A 15,340-nucleotide genomic window follows, 5' to 3' on the forward strand; every position below is an offset into this window, starting at 1 on the left:
TTAATTGTCGCGGATACGCCTCTTCATTGTGAAGAATCACTACTTTTCCCTGATGGCAACATAAATTAGACGATCTACAATTCACCGACTTAAAGTTTAAAGCCAAACGATAACTACATACTTCTGTCATAACACCTATGTCCATATATTCAATCTCTTTTCGCTGTTCTGTTATTTCACTGAGTAATAATTTCTGTTTGTTTGCACTAATGCGATCTTTACCATCATTTTTTTGAGACTCTATATCTAACCTGCTCTGCATGTGTATCGCGGCAACATTTTGGAATTCTTTACGACGTTCTACTTTGTCATCTACTCTCTCTCTTTTATTTCCAACCCCGGCCGTTAATAAATCTCTTGGCATAAAGTCTTGTCTCGCGGGACATGAAATTATCTCTCTGAAAAAGTCTTGTCTTGTCCCAAGCTAACTTTTTTATATAATAAAGAGATATGCCAACCAGTTAGCAAGGATTTGTAAGCAGTGTAGCAGAAAAACAAAATACTGTGTAGTTTATTTATTGCAAATATATAATATGTACAATACAGGAAACGACAGTCCAATTAAACATTTTTACCTTTAATATTAAATAAGAAACCGTATTATAAATACTAGCACTAAAAGTCTACAGCACGGAAGAAAGAAAGTGAAGGACAAATCCAAGAGATTCTTTTTTTTCTGTCTTGACAACTACCTGTACTCTGTAAGTTATTATTAAATTAAACATAAATAAAAAATACTGGTATGAATAACACAGATTGCACAAAAACTAAATATACATGATGAGAACATGTGCTTTAAAAAATGCCTAGCAAGTAAAAAAAAAAAAAAAAATTAGGCTTCCTCAAAAAATGATTTTCAATCCTCTGATTACAACAGTAATAATGAACCAGGCATTAATACTAGTTTATGCCAATGATGGTGTTTCTTGTTCAGTTTCTTTTTACATTTGTAATCACCAGTACTTAAAATATTTATACAGTACCCTTTTTAATACCCCAAGCAATTGCAGAATTTATATGGCAAATTTTCAGTTGTGTGCCATCTGTAAATTTTCTATTAACTCCAATTATTTCCACAATTTATTTTGTCAGCTCCATTTTTTGACCTTTTACTAGTTTACTAATGTAAAAAGCCAAAATAGACATTTTGTTTTATTATTTTACATTTTGTAGAATTAATAATTTACTTACGGGGTCTCTTACTGCAGAGACAGGGTACTACATGTAAACTGATTTAATGGGAGTTTAAAGAGCTGTGAACCTCTGTCTGGTGCACTTATAATCTCTGGAATGTACAGACAACATATTTTGTAAACTACATTTTAAATTGTCAAAAAAGAGGGGAAAAGGCATTGAATGCCACATTTAAAATAGAAGATATGGTGTCAGTTTAACATTGTGTTGTTGGTGCTAAAAAAAAAAAAAGAACACCTTCTGAATAATGAATGCCCTTGGAGTGCCATCACTCAAAAGGGCGGGAACCATTAGAAGGAAAGGATGTTGGAGGAGATGCTGTTAGGGCTCTCACAACAAGGCCACTGCTCAAATCAAGCCCACGTCCTTCTTTTTCCTGTAAAAAATAAAGAAAAACTGTATCAGTTCATTCTGCTCTTGCTGTGGCTGGCTGCTGTTTTAGGTTACACACAGTTAAGGATCTAATACAAGGTGTTTCTTCCCCAAACATTTTGATTAATGGAATTCCAGAATAAAACAAAGTGATAGTTACAACCCCATTCAGTCACAGCAATGTGACTGTGCTTGATAAGTAGCTGCATAGTGTTTGGTAGTAAAGGAAACCTATGTCTGGCTAACAAACAGTATGTTTACATGTGCTTTGACATCCCAGTGATTCACAGAATCCTCATATGTCTAACACGCCATGTAAACACTTTGAGAAACCGGGTTTCTGGCATCTGACAAAACTGATTAACAGAGAGAGATTTCTCCTTGAGTAACCCGGGTATTTGACCATGTAAACCGTTAACTAGAGGACAATTAAGGATTCTGCACACATGTTCTCAGCAATCACAGGAAGAAGTGTCCACAAGATAAATTTCCTGATGCAAATGCTCAGGCGATCGATCACATTATTCATTCTCTTGATGAAATAATCTGTCTCAATATTTTAGAAATCTCTTAGTTTATGTTTATGTGCTGAACATACTGCATTATTATTATCCCAACAACACTGGAAGCAAAAGTACTAATGCACTGCTCCTTTGCATAGCCTGATCGCACAGCCTAGCAGAAAACAGTGTGCTGCTTGCAATCTGATAACAGAAAAACACTAATAAAGTGCCAGTTTTGTTTTAATCCAGCTACTTGCTACAGAAACGCTGAACCACAATCATCGGGTGATGCAGCAGCCAGTGTTCTTGCATTGAATCTTTTGGATGCTCAGGTCAGCGATGAAAAAAAGAGGGATGAATGTTATTTACTTCAGAACACAGGAAGAACTAAACATTTTTAAAAGCATAAGAAAACGACCACCGTCTTGATGTTTGTTTTCGGGTCGTTTAACTCTACTTTGGGCAGTTTAATGATGTCAGAGAACTCTAGGAAATTACCTGTGCATGTAAATGTGGATTTTTAGCAAACCAGGCTTCTGCCTTGACCAGGTTGTATAAGTGTGTATAAACGCACTCCACGACCAAGTCTTTACACTGACCTTCTCACAGGCGATGACAGAATAAATGAATGCACCTTTAATTCTAACATCTCAATGTTTCCTCAATGAGAACTTGTAACTGTAGTTGATGGCTTCATGAATATTGAGCAACTTGCAAAGAAGTTATTAATTTGTTTTAGTAAATCAGCAATTATGCAAACATCTTATTTTTTCAAAATCCTAAAACTGAACACCAGTGACAGAGAGGTCACCAAAAAAAAAAAAAGGGGCATTAGGAGTTTTCAAGTGCCCACCCATCTAGACAGGTAATTGCTTACTAGGAGGACATCCACAATGAAGTGCCTTCACCTCCAGCATTCTGCTTCAGTACGGAGGTGAGATGGATCATATTCCTTTCAATAAAAGAAAACCTATGAGGACACACCCTGGGTAACTGTAGCATTAAAAGACAGGAATACTTTGAAAAGCAATGCAAAGAAGCAGAAGGCCCAGAAGTCGAACTGCACGAGAGGAGAAGTCTATCAGATTCTGTAGTGTGAGAAAAAGACGCCTTACTGGTCCTCAGTTGGCTGCTACCTTAAATACACACCAACTGCCAGTGTTATCTGCAGCAGTAAAAAGATGTCATATTTGACTAATAAATAACAAGAAAAGGTTAAAATGTGTAAAAGTTGGGAATCAACCAGAAATCTACCGTTCAGTGTCTGTAATCGTTTCCCCATTTTCCAAGTTTTCTTTTCTCTGTTACAGATGACACTTGTACTTAAAGAAGCAGCCGACTGAGGCTGGTAATAGCCAACATTTAAACATGGTTATTTTAAGGATGAACTAAAGTAATTTACCATCAGGACACGAGGGTAATGGCTGTATGTATGATAGAAGGGCTTTGAATTCATAAATGAAAAATAAATTAGAAATCAGTCATTTCAAGCAGTAATGGCCATTTGTTTCATTAGTAATGTCTTGGCTATACTTCTAAATCAAATTAATGATACCTTGATAATTTATTAATTTTTATCAAACACATGAACAGTTCTGGGTGATTCCAAGCATAGCATTTGAATGCCACCATATATGCCATGTCCTCCATAATGTTTGGGACACAGACATATTTTTCTTTGATTTATCCTTCTGCTCCACTGTTTAAAGTGACAAATTAAACAATTGTATAAAAAGTGTCTGGAATGTATGCAAATACAGTACCCTTAAATTAAAGTCTGCAATGGACACTTTAATCCCATCTAATAGGTTTGATTTGTTATTTTAAACTATGGAGCAGAAGGGTAAATCAAGGAAAAATGTGCCTTTGTCTCAAATATGATGGAGAACACCATGCATATGTGTATCATATAGAAAAAGAGGTAAAATTAAACATGCTATAGAATAAAATGAGATTCATGACAATCATAATTAAATATAATGGGGTGCAATTTTGATAAAGTCAAAAATGAAGTTAATCAACCTGTTGAATTCATGTCATTATCTGTACTATCGGTACTTTATTGTATAGTACAGTGAAGGAGCTCAGTGTCCTGATTGACTGATATCCTGCGTCCTGGGCCTTGTTAAGCTCCTGGTAACTTCAAACCGGACTAGCAAGAAGTCCTTCCAACCACGACTTTAGGAACCTACTTTGATTACAGCATAACTGGTTCTTTAATCAGGAAACACATGAGAAGGGTTTGCAAAGCATGACATTTACATACCCACATGTACACCTCAGGACCAGTCTAGATAAGCCAATTAACCTAACCTTCATGTGTCTCGTAGGCAAGACACTCTGTAGTTAACTGGAGAAAACCGCTCCAGACAGTGAAAATAAAGTAGAAGTGTCAGCCATTAAACCATTTTAGACCTGACTATAAACAGATTCAGCCCTTTGCTTGGCACAGAGAACTATATATTTTAATGATAAGGAAGAAATAAGTAAATTAGAAACAAGAGATTTTTTTCTTAACAAAAACAAATACCTGGAAAATCAACATAATTTAGTGCTATTTTCAAAATAAGTAAACATACCTGGTCAAAACTGTAATTTCAAAATTACAAAAGTGTGTGTTTACTGAAATTCAAGGTTACAATCTGGCTGCAAGATGTCAGTAAGTGAACTTATAATAAATCTTTTTTACTTATAAGACCTGAAAAATTTGAATTTCCTTACAGGAAAATCTATAATTTGATTTGAAAAAATGCTTCTACTTTACAAAGCAAAAATATCCAACTCATAAATACACATTCTGTAGCTATTCATTTGTGTTTCAAGTTAGGAAAATGTGAGGACTGCCCTAAAGTTTAGCATTAAGCCAGAGTCATCAGTGAACCCAAATAAATTGAATAGTTAATAAAAAAAACTCCAAGCTAAACTGTAAATTATTTTTACTATAATAATAATAATTACAAAATTCTAATAAAAAAAGTTTTGCATCAGTTTGAACTCTTCTTTGGAAGTAAAGGCTGCAGCTGATATGGTGTACTTACAGCTCTGTAATCTAAAAACATCTCCTTGAAAGCCAGGAAGTCAGTGAAAGTAACCAGCATGTCAAATATATCACCAGCGATCTCTTCTTTATGTTGTCTGCATAAAGAAATTTTAAAAAACACTTGTTAAAAATCACAATACTGTGAGGTAGAATAACTATATTTTTTTTTTATACACTGTTTAAAAAATCTTCGATGAATGAAATATTCAAGTTGAAAACATTTGCAATGTGCAATTCGTTGAGAACAAAATGATGTAACAACGGTCAATGGAAACCAAAATAACCATCCTACTGAGAGCTGGATTTGACATCACAACAAAAATCAAAGTCAAAAACTGAAATCACAGGCTAATCTTGCATGAATTTCATCACGGCAACTCCTAATGTGACTCTGTAGTGTGTATGGCCTCCGTGTGCACTCCTGACAACATCTGGACATGCTCCTGATGAGATGGTGGATAGTGTACTGGGGGATCTCCTCCCAGACCTGGATCAGGGCATCAGTGAGCTGCTGGCCATAATGACCCAAGGGCTCTCAATTGAATTCAGGTTTAGGAATGTGCAGGCCAATCAATGGCATCAATGCCTTTGTCATCCAGGAACTGCCTAAACACTGTGGTCACATGAGGCCAAGGATCTTCCTGCACTAGAAGGAACCCAGCATAAGGTCTGACAATGGCTCTGAGGATTTCATCTCGGTACCCAACAGCAGTCAGGGTACTGTTGCCTAGTATGGGAAGGTCTGTACGATCCTCCAAGGATATGCCTCCCCAGACCATCACTGCCCCACCTTGAAACAGGTTGTGCTGGATGATGTTGCAGTCTGCATAACATTCACTGAAGCATCTCCAGACTCTTATGTGTGTCATGTGCTCAGTGTGAATCTTCTCTCATCTGGGAAGAGAACGGGGCGCCAGTGACGGACCTGCCAGTTGAGTTATTCACGGCAATCAAGCAGCATGGTGAGGGGCTTTGAGCACAGGTCCCACTAGAGGATAATGGGCCTTCATGCCACCCTCTTGGAGTCTGTCTTTGACAGTTTGATCAGAAACATACACACGCATAGCAAACTGAAGTTCTTTTTGTAGGGCTCTGGCAGTGCTCCTCTTGTTCCTCCTCACACAAATAAGCAGATACTACTACAGTCCTACTGCTGGGTTGATGCCCTTCTACGGCCCTGTCCAGCTCTCCTCTTGTAACGGCCCATCTCCTGGTATCTCCTCCAGGCTCTAGAGACCGTGCTGGGAAGCATAGGAAACCTTCTTGTGACTGCACATATGGATGTGACATCCTTGAGGAGCTGGACAATCTGTGTAACATGAATCAGCTGCCGGTACCACCTCATGCTACAAAAAGTGACAAGGATACTAGCAAAACGCAACTCTAGAGAAGAATCAATCAGGAAGAAAAAGGAGAGAGCAATTGTCTGTGGCCACCACCTGTAAAAGACTGTGATTATTAAATACTCCCTTTATTTTTTTTGAGCAGTGTATTATCCCTTTACCAAGGTTTGAAGAGAAGTGTGATTCTGTAATATTTGGCCGTTATATAACTTATTATTATTCTAACCTTTTGTCAGATATTTCACTTTTCATTTGAGAAACACAGAATGACACAGGATTCTTTTATATGATCAAAAGAAAAACTATAATAAAATGAACACTGAGGAATGGATATCACCTGACATAATCTCTAATAGGACGAGAAGATAAAAGGTCTATTAAAATATTGCGGGTATCAAATATCAAGTGAAAATAAGTGATTAACAGAATATGGGACAAAAACGAAACATGGTCAAAAATGTCAGGGGCCTGGACGCAACCTAACCAATTTGGGTCTGAACCCGAGTTAGTTTAGATTGCTGAAGCATGATTCTGATACACGGTGTCAAATTGCATTAATCCATGTACAACCTGGAAAAAGGAAGAATGTCATTCCACTCACTATAATGCAATATCTTTCTGCTTATGTGTAACATATTCACCTATAATGTATACCTGTTCAATGAGAATTAATATCAAATATTTCTGGGCTCAATAAAATACATTTTTTATTATGCCTCCTAACTGCCCTTGTAACTGATCAAAAGAAAAATTCAAACATCCATCCATCACCTAAACCCACTTCGACATGAGCAGGGTAAATGGGAAGCTGGGGCCAATCTCAGCAAGCACAGCACACAAGACAAACAATCGCTGGACAGGGCACTGTTTCCATCACAGGCTCAACACTCATACACACAACCTCACATACATGAAAGGCCAAGTTTGCATCATCAATCTACCTAATCTGCATGTCTCTGAACTGTGGAAGGAAACTAGAGCACCCAGAAGAAACCCACACTGAAATGGGGTGAACATGCAAACTACACACAGGGAGAACACAAGGATGTTAACCCGACCTCTTTGTTGCAAGACAGAACATTCAAACAACTGCTCCCTTATTGTAAACTAACAGAAACATAAACTGGAAAGACAAGTAGCCATAGTGTTCAAACTTAAAATTAGAGCAGAAAAACACTACACTAAGACCAGGTAAGAAAACTGAGATGCATTTATGAGATTCATAAATGCAAATATAAAACAAAAAGACAAAGTGAAGATGAACAGAGAGTGTTTTGCTTAAAGTACCACAGAAATTATCTTCCAGAACAACACCACAAAGTAACACTAGTAAGGTATAGATTCACAAGTTTGAACAATTGCACCTATTTAAAAATGCTGCCCGGACTACATCATGAAAGTCTGATAAGGAGTTTGAATACATTAATATTCAAGAGATGAATCAGCGATTATGTTTCTATAAATATACTTATATAATTAAAAAGCTCATGTAAAAGGGGACGTACTATATCAACAGGACTTCGTGACTCTTAGCAAACACCCGGACTGTACAACTAAAAAGCGGTTGCAATGAATCTGCAGTTCTGCAGGAAGGATGTGCAAGAATGACAGGGAGACGAACGCTTGACGTAAATGCAAGCAGAACTTTCAACATACACTCGATATAGTAAGTGCTTATGAAAAGTATTCACCTCCTTGGAAATTTTCACATTTTATCGTTATACAACAACAGTTGCATTTAATTTGTTTTTTTGACACTGATCAACAGAAAAAGACTATTTAATGTCAAAGTTAAAAAAAGATATTTGCACCATTATCTCAGTTAATTACAAATATTAAACACAAAATAATTAATCATAGCATATATTCACCCCTTTAATCATCCAGCCAACTAGTTTCAGAAGTCACATAATGAGTTCAATACGATTGATTACCTGTCTATATTCAAGACGTCTTAATTAATTGTAGTGTAAATGCACCTGTATCTGGGAGGTCCAATTTGTGGTGAATCAGTATAGTGGCCTAACCTAGACAGAAAAAACTCGGAAAGCAATTTCATGTAAAGGTGATTGAAAAGCATAAGTCAGGGGATGGAGAAAAGAAAATCTCCAAGTCACTTGATATTTTATGTTAAGAAATGGAAAAAAATAGTGTATAGTTGTATATCCGCAGGCTGTCAGCAAAAAGTGACTGATTGTGCAAGATGACGAGTAAGGGAGGCCACCAAGAGACTTATGAGAATTCTGAAGGAGATTTAAAAATACACTAGCTAATACTGGAGAAACTGTTGCCCGGGTGTTTCATTAGTCACAGGTTTATGGGAGGGTGACAAAAGAGAAAGGCACTGTTAAAAAATAAAATACAGAGAGTGTAATAGAAAGCACATAGGAGACTCTGGAGTCAGCTGGGAGAAGGTTCTGTGGTCTAATGAAACTACAATTGAGCTTTTGGCCATCAGACTAATTACCATGTTTGAATACTGAACATTGTCAAAAGTATACCATCCCCACCATGAGGAATGGTGGTGGTGGGAACATCATACTGTGGGAATGCTGCATAATACATTGAAATCCTGGAGGAAAACCTTGGGAGAAGATTTATTTTTCAACAATACAACGACCCCAAGGATAAAGCAAAAAGCTAAGTCCTAAAGTGGCTGAGTCAGAGTCCAGTACCCGTACTTATCAAGAGTCTAAGAGTAGGAAAACGGTCCTAACTGGCTTAAAATTTTCATAGTGACACATATTCGGTCCTACTCTTAGGAATAGGAGTAAAAAATATTTGATCAATTTTCCTTTTTTAAGAAATTATTCCAAACTTCATCAGCATTTAGAAGCACTTGTGAGCTGTTCTAACTCACTAGGAGCTGATGAAAAATAGCATTTATGCAGATATCAGCACACATATCCCACAAAAGACAATGTTTTGAAAACTGTGGACTATAATGAACTTGTAAAAAGATATTGATTTGACAGAGATAGAATAATGTTTGTAACACATCTTGTATATCCATATGATCGCTGCATCTACACGGAGTAGCCAGGCTTTGTCAGCCAAAAGTAAAGTGCTGGTAACAGTATGTTTTTGGCCACAAGGAAAATGCAGCTTTGTAATAACAATGGTTTGTGTATGTCACAACCAACCTTTTCTCAAATTTTGCACCAAATTTGAATGCCCTTAAGCCATGTGAGGTGATATGCAAATTTATATATTTCTCCACCACTCCATGTGCTGTAATATTAAAGCAAGATACATCCATGCAAATTAACACACACTTAAAGATCACTGTCCTAAGTGTGGATAAACTTGCATATGAGAATCACAAGCGATATCACAGTATCGACAAAAAGGTGGCCATGGATACAAACCGTATTGTAGTAGCCACCACATTATCTTGAAGTTAAGTGGGGTTGGATCAGTGCTTGACAGATAAATGTCTCAAAGATACGCGGAGCTTTGCATTCCACCAGTCCCTAGGACATTTCTATTATAGTTCACATGCTCAGGAAGGTTCAAAAAGCAGGTGGAGACTGTTGAAGCATTAGATAAATAAAGACTCAAAGAAGATAACGGGGGAATCAAGGAGACAAATGCGCCACACAACTCTGGAAGATGACTGGGAACACTGGAAGAGTGAACAAGACTTACAGCTGTGGATATTCAATTTCCGTGGCCATAACAGTGGTACAATGATTCTTCTGAAAGTACATCTGTGGATCATTTATTTTTAAATAAACATGCCCATTATTGGGCTTAACTCTTGGTACTTGTTACAATTATCTGCAGCTCAGCCCAATATCCTATCTTATTATGTTTTTGTTACTCTTCTCCCATTACTTTGAATATTATCATAATCATCTTTGTGGTGAAGTCTTAGTGTTAGTATCAGAAAACTACAAAACGTCATAATGAGTGGTAATTTGCAGCAAAGGGTGCTGGCGTATAAGTAGGTTAGTCGAGAATTACTTAAACTAGGGAATGGGAGTGCAGGGAGTTTAGGACAGGCCAGGTTTAGGACTGTAAATGGAGAAACAAACAATAGACTAAAAATAAAATTGCACAGTAATGTAAATTCTAACCCAACGTTTAAATGTAACAGTAAAATGAGCAACACGTTAAAAATAGCTTGCCTTAATGCTAGAGGTATCAAAAATAAAACAAGTGAGATGGAGTTGTATGTAGAGGAGCATAATTATGATATTATACCAATAACAGAAACCTGGCTAAAAAAAAAGATGGGGATGTGCATAACATATAGAGATACACATTTTTAGAAAGAATAGATAGAACAGAAAAGGAGGTTAAGGTTACTGTTTATGTCAAACAGAGTTTAAACACAAGTTCTATTCAGTTGGATGATAAGCCCCATCTTTGTGAGGACATGTGGCTATTATAGTCATGGAAGACCTTAACTACTCAAATATTAACTGGGATAACCTTGCAAACAGAGGAGCACAACAGCAGGAGTTTTTAGATGTAATCAGTGACTGTTTTTTAACACAGTATGTTAAAGCACCAATGAGGGGTGAAGCCTGTCTTTAGTATCTTGATAAAACTGGGGTTGTAAAGTGGTTAAACCACTAGGGTCAGGTGACCGCAAAATAATACAATTCTCAGTGTTTTGGAAGAGTGCAGGTACAAAGAGTAAAACTGTTAAGTTTAACTTTGGTAGGGTAAATTGTGAGGAGCTGTGGCAAAGTTTAAGGTGGATAGATTGGGTTGAGCTTTTAAGCGTGGTGACAGTCAAGGAGCAGTGGAACTGGTATAAAAATGTTTTACCTGTAATGCAACACAGGTACATATCTAAATATGGAATTAGTAGGAAATTAAAAAAGTCCACAATGAGTAAATATAGAGGTCAAAGAGAAGCTGCAAAGAAAAAAACAACACATCTGTATAAAGCGTGTAAGACTAATAAGTGCAATGTGAATTGTAGGGCTTATGAGAACATGAGGGCAACCATCAATAAGGATACTAGGGAGGCTAAAAGACAGTTAAAGGATACTATAGCAGATAACATGAAAGACGGCCAAAAGAAGATTATTTTAGTAGTAAAGGAACTGTCAAGGAGGAGGTGAAGTGCATCAGGAATAGGAAAGGGGAAATAAAAAACTATAGTCAATGAAATAACGAATACTCTAGACTTGCATTTTTCTGAGGTCTTCACAAGTGAGAAAGTAGATAACCTCCCAAAGGTACACAGGACTACTAAGGAGGTACAGAGGGGTTTAGAAATAATAGAGGAAGAAGTACTTCTCAGATTAAACAGGTTGAAGTCAAATAAATCTCAAGGACCTGATAATATTTACCCTCAAGTTCATAAGAATGTTAGCGAGTACATATACTGTATAAACTCTTGATGTATATTTTTAGGAAGTCACTGCACACTGGGGAAATTCTAAAGGACTGGGGAATAGCAAATGTTATGTTATATAAAAAAGGTAACCAGACAGGTCCAAGCAACTAAAGGCCAGTAAGCTTAACATGGATCACGGGAGAACTAATGGAAGGAATTATTAAGGATAGGATTGAGGTCATGTTTTACCAACAAGCTGGAATTCTATGAGAAAGCAACAAAAACATATGATCAAAGTGGAGCATAAGATATTATTTATCTTGATTTTCAGAAAGCATTTGATAAGGTGCCACATGATAAGTTGGGCATCAAACTGAAAAAAGTGGGAGTTCAAGGTGATGTTTTTAGAAGGGTGCAAAACTGGCTCAGACACAGGAAGCAGAGGATTATGGTGCATGGAACCTTATCAGAATAGGCTAATGTTAACAGTGGTGTTCCACAGGGGTCAATGATAGGGCCGCTGCTATTTCGAATATATATACATTATTTAAATAGGAATATAAGTAAAAAACTGGTTAAGTTTGCAGATGATACCAAGGTAGGTGGCTTGGCAGATAATTTGGAATCCATTAAATCATTACAGCATACAGGCATGGGCTGATTTGTGGCAGATGAAATTTAATATCAGTAAATGTATTACATGTAGGAAGTAACCAATTTAGGTTTGAATACACAATGGGAGGTCTGAAAATCAAAAGTGCACCTTATGATAAGGATTTAGGAGTCATAGTGGACTCTACACTATCAACTTCCAGGCAGTCCTTAGAAGCCATTAAGAAGGCAAACAGAATGTCAGGATATATAGCCCTGTGTGTGGAGTACAAGTCCAGGGAGGTTCTGCTCAAGCTTTATAACACACCGGTGAGGCCTCATCTGGAATACTGTGTGCAGCTTTGGTCTCGAGGCTACAAAAAGGACATAGCAGCGCTAGCAAAAATCCACAGAGGAGTGACTTGACTAACTCCAAGACTACAGGGGATGAATTATGAAAAGAAAAGAAAAGAAAGATTAAAAGCAAAAGAAGATTAAGAGGAGATGTGGTTGAAGTGTTTAAAATTATGAAGGGAATTAGTCCAGTGGATCAAGACTGTTATTTTAAAATGAGCTCATCAAAAACTCAGGGACACAGTTGGAAACTTGTTGAGGGTAAATTTCACACAAACATTCGGAAGATTTTCTTTACACAGAGAACCAAGGACACTTGTACTAAGCTACCAAATAGTGTGGTTGACAGGAGGACTTCAGAGACTTTTAAAACTCGACTTGATATTGTTTTAGAAGAATTAAGTGGATAGGACGGACAAGCTTTGTTAGGCTGAATGGCCTGTTGTCGTTTAGATAGTTCTAATGTTCTAATGTAAAATCATGACATCATTCATTCTTAGACGTGGCCTTCTATTCCTCGCCAGGACTAGGGATAGGATGGTTTTGTAAATGCTTCTCATGCCCTTCTCTACGGTAAGACAAATTCTTAAATTTTATTCGAGTCAGACTTTTAGTGCAATTCCTAGCAGTAATTCTGAGATGATTTAACAAATTTTGGCCCAGATCTCAATCTAATTGAGAATTTATGCAACCTGACAGAGCTTAAGCAGTTTTGTACTGGCAGAGATCTCTACACACAGACTCAAGGCTATCAGGACTCCAAAGGTGCGTTTACTAAATACTGACTTGAAGGAGGTGAATACTTTCATTTTGTATTCTACATTTGTAATTCATTTAGAGCACTTTGCAGATAACAGTTGTCACTTTGGCATTAAAGAGTCTTTTCTGCTTTGACAGTGTCAAAAAAGCCAAATTCACTGTGTTTCAATTTTGTATAATAAAGTGTGAAAACTTCAAGAGGTGAATACTTTTTAAGAGGTACTGGATACGAGAAGGTCTAATTCAAATAGAAGAGCGAGCCTAGAGGATTGTTTTTTATACATTCTAAATATTGTAAACCAGTAACGGCTTAGTGCACGATAACATGCAGTGAATACACTTGACTTAAGAGTCTTCATCCTCTTTCTCTGTACGTTTAGCAATCATTTGCTCAGAGGTTGATGCGCTTGCTCCTTCCTGAGCAGCTCTTGTTTTCTCCTCCCTAGCGACCCCCTTCTTCTCTTCTTTCATCTGCATCTTTTCTCGTTTAAACTGATTAAGTCAGCATTTGTGTTGCAATTACTTAGTACGTTTTTCTTTAAATTTTCACTTAAGCTGGCACTTAAGTCTTCAATCTGCCTCAAGAATGATCTAAGATATGAAGAGGTAGGAGAAGTGATGGCGAAGGTGGGAGGGATGAGAATGGCGCCTGTATGCATGCGCCACACAGACCCCTGCTGGCCGCTGCCAAGAGCTGATTCTACAATAAAATAAAATAAAAATAGGAATAATCTTGGAGGTCAATCATCACCCCGACAGCAGATAGTAGACGTCACGTAGTATATATGTACCAAATTTCAGGTCAATAGGTCAAACTGTTTGTGAGCTACAAGTGATTTAAAATCCTGGACAGACAAACAAACAGCCACCATAGCGTATTATATAAGAAGATATGTAATAGTGTCCTTTGTTGATAATGAATTGAAGTTTTGAGATACATCTATAAAATGAAAAGAACTTTTCTTACATACAAACATGAACAGTGCAATAATGGTTGTTGAAAATAAATATATGTTGGCAAATAGGAAGGGGGGAAAAAAAAACTTCTCACTCTAAAGATTCAATAAATGCTGACATGCTGAACCCAGGCATCCTTGCCATTAGTTGCTGCTCAATATAAGTCTCGAGCAGGTCAATCTGAAAAAAAGAAAAACAGGCTTTCTTTAGTATCTAATCAAACACCTAAGATGATGTAGGCTACCAATAAAAATGTCAAAGAAAACTGTAATGAGACAGCTCTGTCCAAATAGCAATTTCTAAAAAGTTTTTAGTTATTTTTAAAGTATTTATTCAGCTGATGTATGCACCCGAAGGAAGACAAATGGAGAAAGACCTGCATGAACACATAGTGTAGAATTTTCTCTTGAAGCAGAAAATTACTTTTTTCAGTGGGGTCCTAATCCTTTTTAAGTTTAGCTTGTTACACTACTTCTCTACTCCAAACATGATTAAACTAGTCCATATAATTCTATCTTCCATATCTAACCAGCAAGTCTACTAGTAATTTGAAGAATTTATGCCTAAGGTACAAAATATTTCTAAAATATCAAATCATTTGTTTTAAGGAAGAAAAAAAAATCCTTAAAAGGTACACATCTCAGAGCCCTGTGCCAGCACTTATTGAAGAGCATTGTACCAAAAAAAAAAAAAACTGAACTGATAATCAAAGCATATCCTGGCAACATCTGGCATAAGACAGGAAACAATCCAGAGTAGGGTTCAAGTGTATCACTGGGTATACCCAAACACCCACAAAGGCCAAATTACGACTGACTGTGAGATGTGGGAGGAAGCCATTGTGCACAGAGAAAGTCCTTGTGAACATTGAGAGAACAAAAATTGAAATGCAGCCTGCTGGAAGTGTGAAGCAGCAGTGCAGTGCACCAAT

At 37.0% G+C, this 15,340-nt stretch overlaps 1 protein-coding gene across 2 annotated transcripts in view; it reads right to left on the bottom strand.

Annotated features, from left to right (window-relative positions):
• Positions 1 to 500: 500 nt before the first annotated feature.
• LOC120535254 (ADP-ribosylation factor-like 2 binding protein) overlaps positions 501 to 15,340 on the bottom strand; it is a 36,994-nt gene continuing 22,154 nt past the window's right edge. For both annotated transcript variants that reach the window (XM_039762966.1, XM_039762967.1), the window contains exons 5-7: positions 14,504 to 14,589; positions 5,108 to 5,204; positions 501 to 1,570 (exon numbers count right to left, since the gene is read on the bottom strand). In XM_039762966.1, coding sequence (XP_039618900.1) covers positions 1,463 to 1,570; positions 5,108 to 5,204; positions 14,504 to 14,589 — 291 coding nt within the window. In that variant the 3' untranslated portion in view covers positions 501 to 1,462. The remainder of the gene's footprint in view (positions 1,571 to 5,107; positions 5,205 to 14,503; positions 14,590 to 15,340) is intronic.

The sequence above is a fragment of the Polypterus senegalus genome, chromosome 9, assembly GCF_016835505.1.
Source record: "Polypterus senegalus isolate Bchr_013 chromosome 9, ASM1683550v1, whole genome shotgun sequence".
Taxonomy (NCBI): Eukaryota; Metazoa; Chordata; class Cladistia; order Polypteriformes; family Polypteridae; genus Polypterus; species Polypterus senegalus.